At 34.8% G+C, this 15,865-nt stretch overlaps 1 protein-coding gene across 4 annotated transcripts in view; it reads left to right on the top strand.

The window, feature by feature from the left end:
- The window catches only part of uckl1b (uridine-cytidine kinase 1-like 1b), a 30,473-nt gene extending 21,028 nt beyond the window's left edge, over positions 1–9,445 (top strand). For all 4 annotated transcript variants that reach the window (XM_056732973.1, XM_056732974.1, XM_056732975.1 and 1 more), the window contains exons 10-15: positions 3,786–3,879; positions 4,231–4,293; positions 4,506–4,628; positions 6,592–6,699; positions 7,529–7,685; positions 8,010–9,445. In XM_056732973.1, the coding sequence (XP_056588951.1) occupies positions 3,786–3,879; positions 4,231–4,293; positions 4,506–4,628; positions 6,592–6,699; positions 7,529–7,685; positions 8,010–8,089 (625 nt within the window). In that variant the 3' untranslated portion in view covers positions 8,090–9,445. The remainder of the gene's footprint in view (positions 1–3,785; positions 3,880–4,230; positions 4,294–4,505; positions 4,629–6,591; positions 6,700–7,528; positions 7,686–8,009) is intronic.
- Positions 9,446–15,865: the final 6,420 nt, after the last annotated feature.

Genomic DNA, 15,865 nt, shown 5'->3' with positions numbered 1-15,865 from the left:
ACTTGAGGGATAAAACAAACACGATGAATAATCCAAAATAATAAGTCCAACACGGAAAAGGGAAAGTCCACAAGAAAACGTTATCCACAGGAATCGGACAAGGGTGAGTAAAACGCACGTACAAAGAACAAAGCAACGAGTAACAATGAATCGACAAGAAACATGAGAATGAGGGGAACATTAAATAGGGAAGCACTAAAGAGGATACTTGCACAGGAACAGAGACGGGCAGGTGACAAGACTTAACACGCCGAAATCTCAAAACATACCGACACTTGGTCCAAACAAGACAAAACACACACAAGACATGGTACTGTCATGACCCTATCCACAAGGCTCGAAAACTCAGGACAGGAAGGACAGGATCCTGACAGTGTGCATTACCGGTTATAATGTTTTATACATCAGTTCTCTCTGGTTCTCGAATCTGATTGGCTGATAGCCGTGAGATATTCTACCAGGATCATCACGGGAACTGACTGTTGAACCGCTTTACTGACCGTTTGTATCACTCCACCACTAAAATAACTTTGACTGTACTGTCCTCGCAACTGCGTTACTCTGAAGAAGTTAGATTGCAAGCAAACAAACACACAAAGCAGTTTATCCTTTCCAGAATGTTTACTTGCGTGAAAAACTGGCATACAATAAACAAGATATGAAATTACAAACTGCACATTAATTTGTTTGGTATAGCCTACATATAAACGCGTGCAGTGCGATCTGTAAATGGGTGTACATGTGATGCGATAGGACTTTCTTTTATTATCATTATATCGATCACAGTTCAACTTCCCTTAACACATAATATGAACGATTACAGAGAGTTAATATACTTACAGGCATATCTTTCTCCAAACAAAGATTGTTTGCGTTGTGAACCAAAACTAGGCTACGACTGTACGATGAATGTGATCTGAATCTAAACTATGCGCAAACTTCAATAATGGAAAATGGCCACTAAGTAGAGTACATACACCATGTTAATCGGAACGTTGTCAGTGTTTGCGGTGTCTCTAGGAATTTATTCACACCGTTCTGCACTCATTGTTTTCAAAAATTTACAGCGAGGGTCTCGATCAAGATAATAGAAATGGGATTAACACATTCTCGGTGAGTTGCCAAGAGCAAAACATTATTTGATATCAGCAATTTTTATTCCTTTGTTGATGTGTTTTCTATGGACAGAGGAAGTCATGGTCCAATTGGCCAGTAGAGTTAGTTTAAGTCTCTATAGACTACAGCAGGGATGATGTATTTTTTAGTTCACTTTTAGCACTTCCAGTTCCATCATTTTACAATAATGGCTCGTCTTGAACAGATTTATGGTGTAACCCTTTGGGGTCTGAGGGTGTTTTTGGGACCTGCCTTGATATTTGTGCTTTTTTCAGTCATTTATAAAAATACTAATGGCTTACATCCCACATCACTGTATTCAGCACAATCTATGCCAGTCGTTCTCCAACCTGTTCCTCGGGTCCCCCTCCCAGAATGTTTAAGGTGTCTTCCTTTTTAGAACACCTTATTCTACATGTCAGACCCGCTCTGGGGAACATTTCCTGAACAAAAACGTAGCGCAAACGTAGCCGCAAAAATGATCAGTAATTTAGATCTAAATTAGTTTTTTACATTAACACATATATGTATCTTGAACAAAGTTTTTCAAGCCTGAAGTCAGATTTATTTTGTTTAAATTTAAATGTGTTATACAATCAAAGTAATATAAAACAACAATAAACATAAAACGTAAATATCCAATAAAAATACAAAAAAAATACAAAATTCAGTTCATTACACCAACGCTGTTAACCGTAGCAGTGATCTCTTTCCCAACTTTTTCTAAATCTAAAAAGTTCCTTTTTTGCCTGTATTACGGTTCTCCATGTCACAAAATCTAGGGGCGAGGCCTCTACACTATTAATTTATAGGGACATGATAGGTAAATTAAAACTGTTTTTAGCCGCCACATTTATGAAGGTACAATCATTTGTACGATGAGCATACGAATGTTGAATTATTATCATAAATGAGGCACAGGGAGTTGAGACAGGAGTCTTTACTCTCATGCTTATCACAAAATCACAGAATATTTATTTTCGATTTGAAATGGATCATTTGTAATCAGACACGTCAAACTTTCTAAAGACAAATCTCTCATGTCTGTGCGGCAAGTATTCGCTAAGATTCAGTTCATTTTAGTTACGCGTTGCAGAGAGATCTTTGGGGAAACAGAGACGGCTGAACACGCACCCTGTTATTCTTTTTGTTATTATGAGAGTACACAAGTAAAAGTAGACATTTCACAGTTTCAAATGATATTTTGATCTTATTTGTATGACCAAAATTAGCGGACTAGTGGAAGTCGCTTTCTGTCGACTCCAGGGAGTTAACTGAAAGAAGATCTGTGGTTAACACATGTTTGTTATCATTTTTACCGGTCTGGGACATCATGCATCTTAAACCATAGAAAACTGATATAACCTGGGCGAAGATTCTCAAAAGGAGCATAGAATCATTTATTTTGTTCAAAATGAAAGATCTCGTTGGCTTTCAGAAGCTTGTGTGATGCTAACTCCCAGGTTGGCTTTAAAAATGTATCACCCATTTGGTATTCTATACCATGATGATTGATGTTTGCTACCTGAGAGATTTTTATTGAACAAAAGTTTGTAAATGTCTCTTGGAACAAGAAGAGTCATCAATATTTCGGTCATTCTCACGTAGGCACTGAAACATCATGGCAGTAAAGATTGTATTGTTATAAAATGTATAATTTTGTACCACACAAAATGGTCATAATAGACATAATTGTGTTCTCTACCTTGGACGAAGCATAATTGTAACATATAAATTAATTATTTGTGTAATTTATTGCTTTTTCTGCCGAATTTCTTATTACCTTAGCGCGTCAAACTTTTTTGAGTGCAATATATGTTGTTATTTAAAAAGTAAAATGGAAATATTCTGAAAAAAATCGGATGTCCTACTAGATGTCTTCAAATTACAAAAATCATTGACAGAACATTTGTGTATTATAAAAAAGAATAGTGGAAGAAATCAGTGCACATGAATGACATTGTCACCCTTCGTAACATTTTTAAAGGACTGTTTACACACACAAAGATATTTACATAAATCTAGATTTTTATGTGAAGAAACACATCTGCCAGTACTTTCCAAACGGTTAACAGATTACTTTATATTTCTACAGTTAAAAGCGTGATATTCTCTTGTCGCGGTGTGTACACAACTTTTTTATTCTCATTACCGAAACAAATAAATTTCTGAATTAAAAAAGTTGGATGCATAACTTTCTATTAAAATATACTTCGTTCATGTCTTATTATTTATGTAAAACTTGCTTAGGCATCATGGCTTCTGTTTTTTTTTTAACATGCTATGGGATTGACAGTTTTAAATGGTTACGGTAATGAGAATTTTTAAGGCCTTTCTTAAGAAAATGTTGTTACTGTCAGGAGGCTTTGAATATTTTTTCTTAAATATGTTATACATTCTTTAAATGAATAAAATTAGTTGATATTATTGTTTTTAGATAATGTTAAGTCTTCGACATCCTGAAACCAAGATTTCGTGAGATTTGTGGTTTGTTTTGCTGGAAGGGAAAGGCTGTAAATATATTACATGTGTGTATCTGCTACAGTTCGTTTTGTCCACTTTGTAAGTACACTGGCATACAGTAGACACCAAAAAAGCTAATAGACCGGAAATAAATGACACAACATTTCCTTGTCTGTAATTGACTTTCCAATATGAATGTGTTACAGGAATAAAGAGACCAGTCGAGATGAGTTCATCTTTTACTCCAAGAGGTTAATGCGGCTACTGATAGAGAGAGCGCTTTCGTTCCTTCCATCTCAGGTGAGAAATTGATAACAGAGATGCAGTGATAGACAGAAGTAACAGGGACTGCTGGGAAATCTTTAGATCCAGTCTGTGACTTACACGTATGCATGAAGGCCTCGTCATTGACATAGAAACTTGGCTCACGTGTCCGCCGCAATGGAAATTCAGACTAACAAACACAACGAGAGATTTAGTCTCATCATGAGCGACAGCACAATGACCTTTACACTTAAAACAGAGCTGAAAGGTGATCGTTTAGCGTGGGTTTTAATCAGAGAGGAAGATCAGTTTGACTACATCTGATTTGCTCGCTCACAAACAGTTTGGCTTTGACATAAAAGCTGTGTGTTTTATTTTGTCTATCAGGTCCATTTTGTTCAGACCCCACAGGGTGAGGATTACGAGGGCAGAACCTTTCATGGGAAGAGGGTAAGAAGACTTTAGATCTGTTGTTTGTGCATTTTTTGCCGTGATGTGAATTGTCGCTACGTGTTGGATCAATCTTATCTTAAATCTTGGGATACGATCGTTGAAATGCATGAACCAAAGTGAATAAGGACAGTTTAGTGCTAAAAGGAAGTCACATTTCTTCAAAAATATTCTCTTTTGCCGGCCCATGCCATTCTGTGTGTTTCAAACAGATTACAGGCGTGTCCATTCTCAGGGCGGGAGAAACCATGGAGCCCGCGCTTAGAGCTGTGTGCAAAGATGTTCGCATCGGCAAAATCCTCATTCAGACCAATCAGGACACTGGAGAGCCAGAGGTACCGCCCCCTTTTAATGTTTCTACGTTTTAAAATGGACAAATTGGATTCAAGATTTTTGGAGATTTAAATCTCAGCTAAAGATTTTTTATACCATCACTTTAAAGACATTTACTTGATGTAGTCTTTTTTAATTAATTTGTTTTAATTTGAGCAATTTATAGTTTATATTTTGGTATTTTTAGTCGATATTTGCATTACTTTTCCATATAATGTAGATACTACATACTATATTTTCCATACTTTCCATTATACTGCAACATCACAGTTAGGATTTTCTTTTTGGTACTTTTATAATCAACAAATCCATTACACAATAATGTCTGTAATTATATAAAATATGTGCGTGGTGTGTGTATTTATATTTACATAAATGCACACACATACTGTACATGTGTGTTTATACAACAAAAATTTTGGCATAAATATATGCATACATTTATATTTAAATGTATACTATATTGATATTTTTACATAATGTAAATAACATTACTCATAATCCTTAAATATATACATGCTTTTTTGTGTATTTATATATTAGGGCTGAAACGATTCCTCGAGTAATTCGAATACAAAAAATCATTAAAGCTTTGTTTAATCCATTTAACAAGAGTACACACGGAGAACTGCGTTTCCCCACAGACCGTTATTAATAACGCACAGCCCGCTAAACTCTATACATGTAACAGGGCTCTCAAGTCTCACAGAGATGCATTTTGATCTATTTACACGTGTTTTTCTCATGCTAATGAATAACTTAAAATAAGTGAGAACTTATTGAAATGTCGAACTGCTATTTAACTTAGTTTAAGTATATTTTGCGAGTGAAACTTGTTTTCCGGCAGCATTGAGTACATAAAACTAGATGCGGAGTTGTGGATGACGAATCCTGTTATTTACACATGCCATCTAGCTATTAGTGAATGAACTGCACAGTTTAAGTGCTATACGCGTGATGCTCATGAATTTGTCTGCGTCTGCGCTTTATGAGGACAAGAACACACAAACTTCATCTCCAGAGTTGTCTGAGAGTTTATTTCACAGATAATTTATTGTTTGAGTGTAGAAACAGAGATGCAAAAAATAAGCGTCTTTCGACAAACTGCCAAAAATAAAAGTCCGGTTAACTCTGTTTTTTGTGTGGACAAATATATTACTATTTAATAGAAGAAAAAAAAACTAAAACAAATTTGGATAAACGACATGCATCATGCATAAGCTGAAGTTAGTGGTTTTTCCTTTCTAGTATTTATGTTTCTTACTTATAAATTTGTATTATGATGCATGTTGAATGTAATTTGGAAATGTAATGTATTAAATGGGTTTACTTTTCACAGATATTAATGTATGAAATTTCAGCAATACAGAAAATATTTTTTTATTTTATTTATTATTTTACGAGACCTCTCTTATTTTCTCTTGTATATTTAGTATTGCTCTTTAATAAAGAAAAAGTATTCATTATCCAAATACCCGATTAATCGATGGAAAAATCAGTAGAATACTCAATTACTAAAATAATCGATAGCTGCAGCCCTATTATATATACATATTAATATATACATCCCACACACACAAACCGTATATAATATTAACACAAATACATTTTGGAAATGTATTGATCGGGATAAATCGATTTGACCGCACTATAACTATTATTTTGTAAATATGTTTTACAATATTTTGATGTAGTATTTTTAAGTACTAAATACAAATACAAAATATTTTTTCAATTTTACACTTTCTTTTTATTAGTTAAATTACATTCTGTGTAACTAAATTTTAAAATCACGATTAGGAATTTATTTAACAATGTTGCTTTTTGGGGTAATTATTAATATAATTATTAATTAATTTATTATTATATTTATTTATTTATTATGTCATTGTATTATTACTGCAAACAATGCCTTTAAAGTCACTTTATTTCAATGCATCACCATTTGTCTTCATTGTCGTCCAGCTGCATTACCTGCGTCTACCCAAAGACATCGGCGAGGATCACGTGATTCTGATGGATTGCACCGTGTCCACTGGAGCTGCCGCCATGATGGCCATAAGAGTTTTACTAGTAAGAGTTTTTCTCACAACATCTCTTTGTCGTCTAATGGAATTCATTGTGTGCAGTGGCACAGGCACACACGCCTACTCAATCACCACATATAGAGCGGCCCAGTTTGTTTTTCTCTGAGTGGAGGCGTAACAGTGAAACCTCAATATCTGACTGCGACGGTACGGCATGACATAACACATTCACACAGGTTCAGTTTGACGCCGATGTGTGGACGAGTTGTGTTTATGCCGTTGTTTACTTATTATGAGTGCTTGGCTTTATAAAATAAAATATGTCGTAAACATCTAGTAGAAGCATTTGTTTACTATTGTCATTGTTTACTAGCGAGTCTGGAGAATGACATTTAAATGTATTACATGTGTAAATTCGGTCTTCTGAACCCAAAAATGTAATTTCTGAATGTAATGTAATGTAAAGTTGGAACATTTTTTTATGATCAGTCAATTTTTTTGTATTGCTAAGGCAGACCTAGCATGTTACGCATTTAAAATATTTTAAAATAGAAGCAAACTTTTTATTTAAATTGTATGTGAAGTACAATTAAACACAGCACTGCTTAGTTGGAAGTGATACAAATATTCTGTTTATGTGGGATTTTCTTACTTTTATCACGTTTTTTACTGACACGGTTGTCTCCATGGTAACCAAGTACACTTTAAAAAAAATATTTGACAAAATTAGACAGAGATAGGTCATAGTACATTCATTTTTGTATTATAATTTGTATAATTTTTATTGAAATGAACCCCTAGATTAATTGACTGGGATCGTCCTTTATATGTACACACTTTATAATGTGTGTGTGTGTGTGTGTGTGTGTGTGTAGGATCATGACGTTCAGGAGGAGAAGATCCTGCTTGTGTCTCTGCTCATGGCGGAGATGGGTGTTCATTCGGTGGCCTACGCCTTCCCTCAGGTCAAGATTATGACCACGGCAGTCGACAAGAAGGTCAACGACCTCTTTCACATCATCCCTGGCATAGGTGAGATACTGAACCCCGCTGACAGTAAATGTTAAAGCTGCAATCCATAACGTTTCCTCTTTTTGAGTAAGAAGAATGGCAGGTTACTTTACATACTGATCTTTATGTGGGTTGAAATCCAATGAAGTCAAACTGACTTAATTTGCCAAATGATAACTCATTACAATCATTAGGTTTACTGTTGTGAACCAGGTGGTTATGGAGAGAGTTTTGCAACACTAATTTGACTAAACTAATAATTTTTTTACCAAAACATAGTCGCATTGCAGCTTTTATGTAGCACGTTTTATACAAACAGATTAACACGTTTTTTTTTGTTGGTAGGAAATTTTGGCGATCGTTATTTTGGAACAGATGCACCGCCGGACTGGAGTGATGAAGAGATGGATGAGCCGAGCTGCTGAGATCTCCTGCGCTCGTCTGTAACACTCCAAAAAATACCTGCTAGGACAGTGAGGACGGTGTCTGATGTTTGTACATTTATAAACTTTTAAAATATTTTTATACGTTTTGCTCTCCCAAAAGTGTTTTATGAGAAAGTTTTATGTGGCATATTTATAAAGATTTTATTTTGCTTCATTGTTGTTATTTAAGAGATTTATTTAATGTTATTTCAAGTTTATTTTGAAGTGTTAAGTATGTTTCTGAATGTGTTCACGCTCTGCATCAGACAGAACATTTCTGGTCTTGTTTTACTCTGTTCTTCTGGCTTTGTTGAGAGCAAAGTCTGAGAGCGTTACCTTGCTGCATACAGGCAGTGAATTTCTTTGAAGGACCACTTCATCGGAAAAAACATGTGGGCGTTGCTCACTTTTAATCTTTGTCTTTTTTTCGCTTGCTTAACCTGCAGACGGCTGCTGACCAAACCACAGACTGTTAACAATTACACTTTCACAACAAAGATTGCGAAATCATGTACAACAACTTTGGTTATAAAGTTTCATTTTGTTCTTGACATTTTTTAAGTTTCATGTGATTCTTATGAAGGTTTTATTTTGTTTGTCCGTTGTGCTAAATCATGTAGAAGTAAGGGTTTAAGTTTACATACGTAGCACTGCTTGGTCAATCTAACAAGAGCACGAATGAGAAGCTACTTCGACTATCACAATCGTAGCTCATCGCCAACTGTCGCTGAACAATTTTAGGTAATTAATGTTGTGTTTTTTTTTAATCTCTATGAAAAACCTCATGTTGAGATAATGACCTACATGTTTTTTGTAACCCACAGAAGTGGAACATTTCGCGTCTGTCCATCGTCTATAGCCTTCTTTACCATATATGGCTCAGATATGCTTGACGTTTACGTTCTTGTTGGGAACACACCTAAGACCGTAAGAACAAAACTAGATCACAGGAAATGTTCGTGTCTTGCTTGGAATTCACGGCAAATTAAACATTTTTGTAAAATTGTTTTATTGATATCAGGTTTTATCATTTTACCCCACTGAGCACTTTGAGAAGCTGTATTTAGCCTGAAGAATTATTTCATTATAAAATTGGTCCGATTGTGTGCAATTCTTTGTTTTATAACGCAATCGTATAATTTATTGCATTTAACCAAACTGATGCTCTGTAAGTTTCCATGGACACGAGATACAAAAGTCCTATTTTTAGTTTTTGGCCAAAATAGTGGTTGCAAATATGAACAAGCGAAATATTGTATTAAAGCATCTGCACTGAAGTCTGAAGTCAAACCTTAATGATTGTATCTCGTCTGTTTTTTCACACCAGGAATAAAAGTCGATGATATGTGATGTCTATCTTTAGCCGTCTGCTTAATTTCACACATTCTACAGTGTTTTGATTGGTTTCTTGTGACTTTCTGATATTCAACAACCTCAGCCACATATTTTTCTACATTGCAAAAAAAACCTGTAATTTTACAGAATTTTTCTTTTCTATTTGACAGACTTCACATATATTTTTGAAAACGGTATAAAATCAAATTACAGATATAACAGAAATAAGATTTCATTTTACTTAAAAATTTTCATTCACATTTTTTCTGGTGCCCCAATCTAATTACAGTTGTTTGGGTATTTTTGTATAATTGGTCATTTTCCAGTCCCATGTAACATGGATATTTGCTGATCATACATTTTATTGCCAAACAGCTGTGTAACAGCCAGTATCCACATTACATTAAGAATTGATAGTGCAAATAATGAGATGAACAGTGTTAAACTTATAGCATTTGCTATATTTTATATAGGACATGGCATTGTATCTTTTTCCATTGTATGAAAGTGCTTCTTTTTGTTGCCATAATACTTGTATTTCCTGTATTTCCATTTGACCCTTATTACCTTTTTAAACATTACCCACCAAACCGTTTTTCTCCTGGGTGGCTATATGAAAAATCGCCCCTTTAAGGAATTGGAACATTCCGCACCTGCTTGAACAGTGTGTGTGTACGCACGCCCTTATAGAAAATTTGTTGCTAAAATTAACCATTTCAATTATTTCCTTTTAAGAAACTTCTCTTTGAATCTGCATTTTAAATCACTTTTATAACCAATAGAAGGGAATTGGAAGTCATTCATGTTTCAAACACACAGGAAGGATGCTGTGGTTGTCCTCTCGGTATGGAAACTAACCTACCTATCTTTCATCAGTTTCCATAATTAACTTCACTCTATACACACTATTGTCACTTTAACAAACTAAACACGTTGCTCTGTCATATCAGCATGAAGAGGTCAGCTGACCTGTTTATCAGCTCGTAGGTTCAAAGCAAACCATGTCGAGTATGTCACGTATCTGATAAATTCTGCACTTTATGTAGCTTTTGGGTGAGACCTGACCTGACCTGTTTGAGTTGGTTATGCAGCTATTAGTTTATATTACTCAGACATAAAGCATCACCCCAAAATAACAGAAACCTTTCATCATTTATTCATCTTCATGTCGTTCCAAACCTGTTTTACTTTCTATTCTCGGCAGTGCACAAAAGAAGATATTTTGAAGACTGTAATAAACAGCCTTGGCCCCTATTAAAACCACAGAGACATTTCTCAAAATATCTTCTTTGCTATTCCCCAAAAGAAAGAGTCATGCAGGTTTTGAACAACATGCGGGTTTATAAATGACAGAATTTTTTCTTTGTATTTATTTGATCATAATGGGCCCTGCATGCATTATGTATGTACAACGCATGTAAGTCACATCATATGAGAATATGTAAGCATATAAATATAACGCTTATTGTCTTACTATGTCTGTTTCTAGCTAAAATTATTGAAGTTTTAAACTTCTGTTTGAATTTGAAAAAGAATCTATTCTCGCTCATCCCCTGTCGAAAGAACAATAACTAAGTCATAAGTTTAAAAAAGATGCGTTTGAGGTGAATGAAATGTGCTTTAGTGGCCCTCAATATTGAGATGTCATGGAAAGTTTACCACAAGGCTGTACGTCGTGACAAACAGGAAGGAGGCGCTTCTCTTGCGTGTGGCAGCTCTACAGCATCTTCAGCAGCTCACACAGGACCTTTAGGTCATAGAGCTGCGGGGTGTGATGGTCCAGCTTCTCCAGAAACAGAGCTCTTCACCACGTTCCTAAAGGCTGAAAAATGTCCTCCCAGTGCGGCTCAACAAGCAACATGTGAACGTGTCAGTTGGTACGGCAGAGGTGAGGGCTTTTTTGTGCTTTCTGTGTTAAATGCATATTAAGCAGCAGTCTCACATGGATGAATGAATCATCCATTACTGCAATTATTTGGTTAATATTCCTCCAAAATAACACATAGGCTGAATTTTTTGTCACTTATTTTATAACTTACGCATTAAGTTTAGTTTGTGTTTTGGTTATTATTTGTGCATTTAAGCTGTTGAGCGTGATGCCTCAGTGATGGCACAAAATGGATAATGTTTCATTTTTGTAAATATTGTTTTGGTATTTTTGCACAACGGTGATAGTTTGAGCACTGTTATCAAGACAGAGAGAAAGATGAAGAGTTAAAGCTGTGGTTCATCATTCTGTGAAGCCACGAGGCCAATAAAGCTAGATAGTCAATTGCCTCTCAGCGGTTGTGATGCAAAAGAGGCCATTGTCCTCATTTTTTTATAATGAAACATAACAGATCAAGAAAATAAACTGGTCAAAGGTTTTCAACTGCAACTTTTGAACTAGAAAGGCAAAAACATAATATTTATTATATAGCATACCTATGGTAGGGCGTGAACGATATTGCACAATAGATGCTACAAGGTACTTTCATAGAATCAAAGATTTATAGCAAACAAGCAATCTGTCAAATGTAAAAATGTAAATGTAATGTTACATTATATGTTATTATGTGGAGTCTCTATTTGTCTCCTCAGCATGTTCAAAGACTTTTTATAGACATTGCATTTTGTTCATCTGGTTAACTTGCAAATGCATATCCTATATTATATAGTATTGAGTGTTTAAAGTTTGAATATCTAAAATATTTAAAATGCCTCAAGTCAAATCAGACACATCTGGGAAGATAGATTATACATCGATTATATAAATCTGTCACATGAAAACGCAGAAGACACTTGGTAACGAATTAGATTTTTATCATTTGAATCATAAAATGTAAAGATTGATTTTACTTCACTTGCATAAAACTATATAATGTGAATATCTAATTCATTCATTTAAAACATTATTTGTCTTTTTTATTGTTCGAGTTACCTTCCTATCTCCAGAAATATATATAATCAACAGTATTTGTTTTTCATTATCGGCTGTGAATACATTTTTCTCGCTGAGAGATTTTGGACGTTTTCTTTTTTGAGCAGGTCTTGATTTCTCTTATTAATAATGTGTCTTTTCCTCCATTATTTAAGAGACCGACTGGACCATGGAAGTAATCTGTGGTCAGGCTGGTCTCATCATCATGTATGAGCAGTGATTTTAAGGACTGTCCAACCTGAGAATGCTTGAATTTTTGGTCAATCTCAGGTTCGTCAGCCCATGAAAAACTGTCTCACTTGAACCCGCGCGGATGAACAATGGTTCTTCTAACCACCAGAATGGCATTTCACCTTTTGGCCGAGTAAAATCAGTGACACTGTATTTGTGTATAAGTGGAATAGATTTACTGACACAAAATACAGCAGAACTTGTCATTTCTGGTAAGATCGGTCAATTGATGATGAGTTGTAAATTGAAAAATCCCTCGTGTTGTGTGAGATCTTTTTAAAGTTGGGTCGAATGTTAAATGCTGTTAAATATGTGTTTTGTTAGTCTAAATTTGTCAAAATCTTTTTATATGGAAGTAATTAAACTGATTTTTTCTTTTTTATATACATTAGTCATGTAGAGATGTATTTTTGGTTTAAAGAATATTGAGCAATGAATAAACTGCTTTACTTTCTCGTTTTCTTAGCATTTTATTGCTGTTTCACTGTATTCTTTTATAAATTGAATAGTAAGTCAAAGTTCGCATAAAAAAGCTCTTTGTTTGAGATTTGGACAAAAAAAGGCATTAAACCAAAACCAGGTGACACCCCCACAAAATCCAATTTATGTTTCGTCTTTAAAGTGAAATAATCCTATCAAACACTTTACAACATTGTCAGGTCACATTCTTGCTGGTGAACTACGTTCAGACAGTAGTTGTAGTATCTGCATGAATGGATCGAGAAAAGCTCACTTAGAGCGCTGCACTAGATAACCGGGTTAAAGTCTTTAACAAAGGGACAAAGCGATGAAACACTTTTTTTTCTAAATAAGATCTATTAAAGAAGCATTCAAGGGTTGTTTAAACACTTAATGGTGAATTTTATAACCCTTCAGCATTTACGTGTCATTCAAAATCAATTAAAAAAGCTGTTGGCCGCACACGTGGGTGTAGAAAAGGGTGTGGTGAGCAAGGTGGATTATGGGAAAGTATAATGACAAATTTGTTGAGACGGAGGGGTGTGTAAAGGGGATAAAAACCTATATATTATAAAAATATAAAAATCATAATTTACTCATCCAAACCTGTATGGCGTTCTTTCTTCTGCAGAACACAAAAGAAGATATTTTGAAGACTATAATAAAACACCATTGACCCCTATTGACTTCCATGGTATGGACACAAAACCCGTGAGACATTTTTCAAAATATCATATTTTGTGTTCCACAGCAGAAAGAGTCATAAACAAGTTGACAATAAATTACGACAGAATTTGTGTTTTCTCAATGTCCCTTTATTAAACAGTGGAAAGGTAAACCCACCCTATCAATTGTCAATTCAGAATCTGCAAACACAAAAGCAACATAAAAAATATATTTCAAGCAGGTGGATGAAATAAAAATCTCCACTGAACAATAATAGAAAAACTGTATGTGAGAAAATGATTAGGTTGTCGCATTTAAGACGTAACACATTTCTTAAGGCAATCCTCGGGAAGCCGATAAAAGGTAGCTCTGTGATCATGTGTGCAATACCCGAGTTATTTGCTTAGAAGGCCAGATGATATACATTTACATTTATTCATTTGGCAGACGCTTTTATCCAAAGTGACTTACATTGCATTATCCTATACATTTGTTTCTAAGTATGTGCAATCTCCTGGGATTGAACCCACAACCCTGTGTTGTTAGCACCATGCTCTTACCACTGAGCTACAGGAAATAACAGTCGACGTAAAGCAGAGCATGTAGCTCCTGATCTAATGCATTGCATCTGAGTGTGTATCTGCTCATGGAACTCTGTTGCTGTTTCCCCACAATGCACCACTAGGGGGATCATTGCCCATGACAACCTGATGATACAGAAGAAACTGTGAGGGAGCAATGAACACTCAAATGCTTTTTAGAAACTCTTAAGAGACTTGTAAATAACAGATAATAATAATGTAAATAATAAACAAGCACATTTTATATTCACGGAAAATAGAAAAGTAAAGCAGGAAGCAGTGGGTTACAGGGTATTTTATTACGGTTTAGAACTCCACTCAACCAATCACAATCTAGAACCAGAACTGACCGTTTTATAAAATATATTTTGGTTGGTATGATGCAGAATGTCTATCTATTTGATTGTTTGGTTCGATGTTTGAGAAGAAACGAATCTAACAAACACAGTCGATCTACAGTATTTAAATGATTAAATAAAATATTTCCGAAAATTGTACAGCAAAAGAAAATAGAGTCATTGTAGATTTACCTGATTTATAGTGTCAGTCACAGATAGCGAGTGTGTGATGGAGATATCATCTCATGTCAGAGCAGTAAGTGTGTATCTGGTAATCCTGCATCCATTACTGTATGAATCTGTCAATTGATGCTTTGTGAGCGAATTATGGGGATAGTTCACACAAAAATGAAAGTTTTTTCATAATTTACTCACCTCCATGCCATTCCAAATCTATATGACGTTCTTTCTTCTGCAGAACACAAAAGAGGATGTTTTGAAGAATGTTGGTAACCAAGCAACATTGGACCACGTTGACTTCCATTGCATGAACACAAAACCACTCAGACATTTCTCAAAATATCTTCTTTTCACAGAAGAAAGAGTCATATACAGGTTTTGATCGTTTTATATGTGAACTTGTCTGAATAGGTATTTTTTATAATCCCTATAATAAAAACCCACAACTAACTATCAAAACCAAAAGTACAATTAGTTGTTGATCCTTAAAGAAGCAAATGAAGGCAATTATTTTCTCTTTAAACCATTTTTCTCTTTGAGAATGTACATAATTTTTTCTTTTGCAGGCCAATTTTCTTTCCAAATTATAAGCTATGTTGTGTAGATGTTTGCTTATTTGTGATTAAATGTTTGTTTTCACGACTGTCTCCTCGGTTATAGTGATTTCTACACCCCTGCTCGACACAGGAAGTGGAAAAAATGCCAGTGTGTGTTTCTGCGGCACAATTGAGCTGTTGTGTTTGTGTATTTATAGCGTGTACTTAGTCTATTCTATGCAATGCATATTTTTGAAATATCGTGTTACAAAATTCTGGTTGACAGAAAAAAGAAACAAGGTTCTGGTCAAAATATGACTAAGATGTACATTTTCCTCCATTATGTGACGGGCTCAGAAGAATGTAAGGTTTCTAACATGGGAAGATTTGTAGGTTTAGAAAGGAGTTTGACCAAATTGTTTAACCAATGAAATATAGATGACTAAATTTGTTAGGTAAGACATAATGTTTCCTTGCAAAGTCATGAATATAGACAATACTGTAAAAGTGTAATAAACCTTTTTTAGTCC

Source organism: Triplophysa dalaica, chromosome 20, assembly GCF_015846415.1.
Source record: "Triplophysa dalaica isolate WHDGS20190420 chromosome 20, ASM1584641v1, whole genome shotgun sequence".
Lineage (NCBI taxonomy): Eukaryota > Metazoa > Chordata > Actinopteri > Cypriniformes > Nemacheilidae > Triplophysa > Triplophysa dalaica.
Note: the sequence above shows the minus strand (reverse complement) of the source record. Positions and strands in the feature narration are given on the sequence as shown.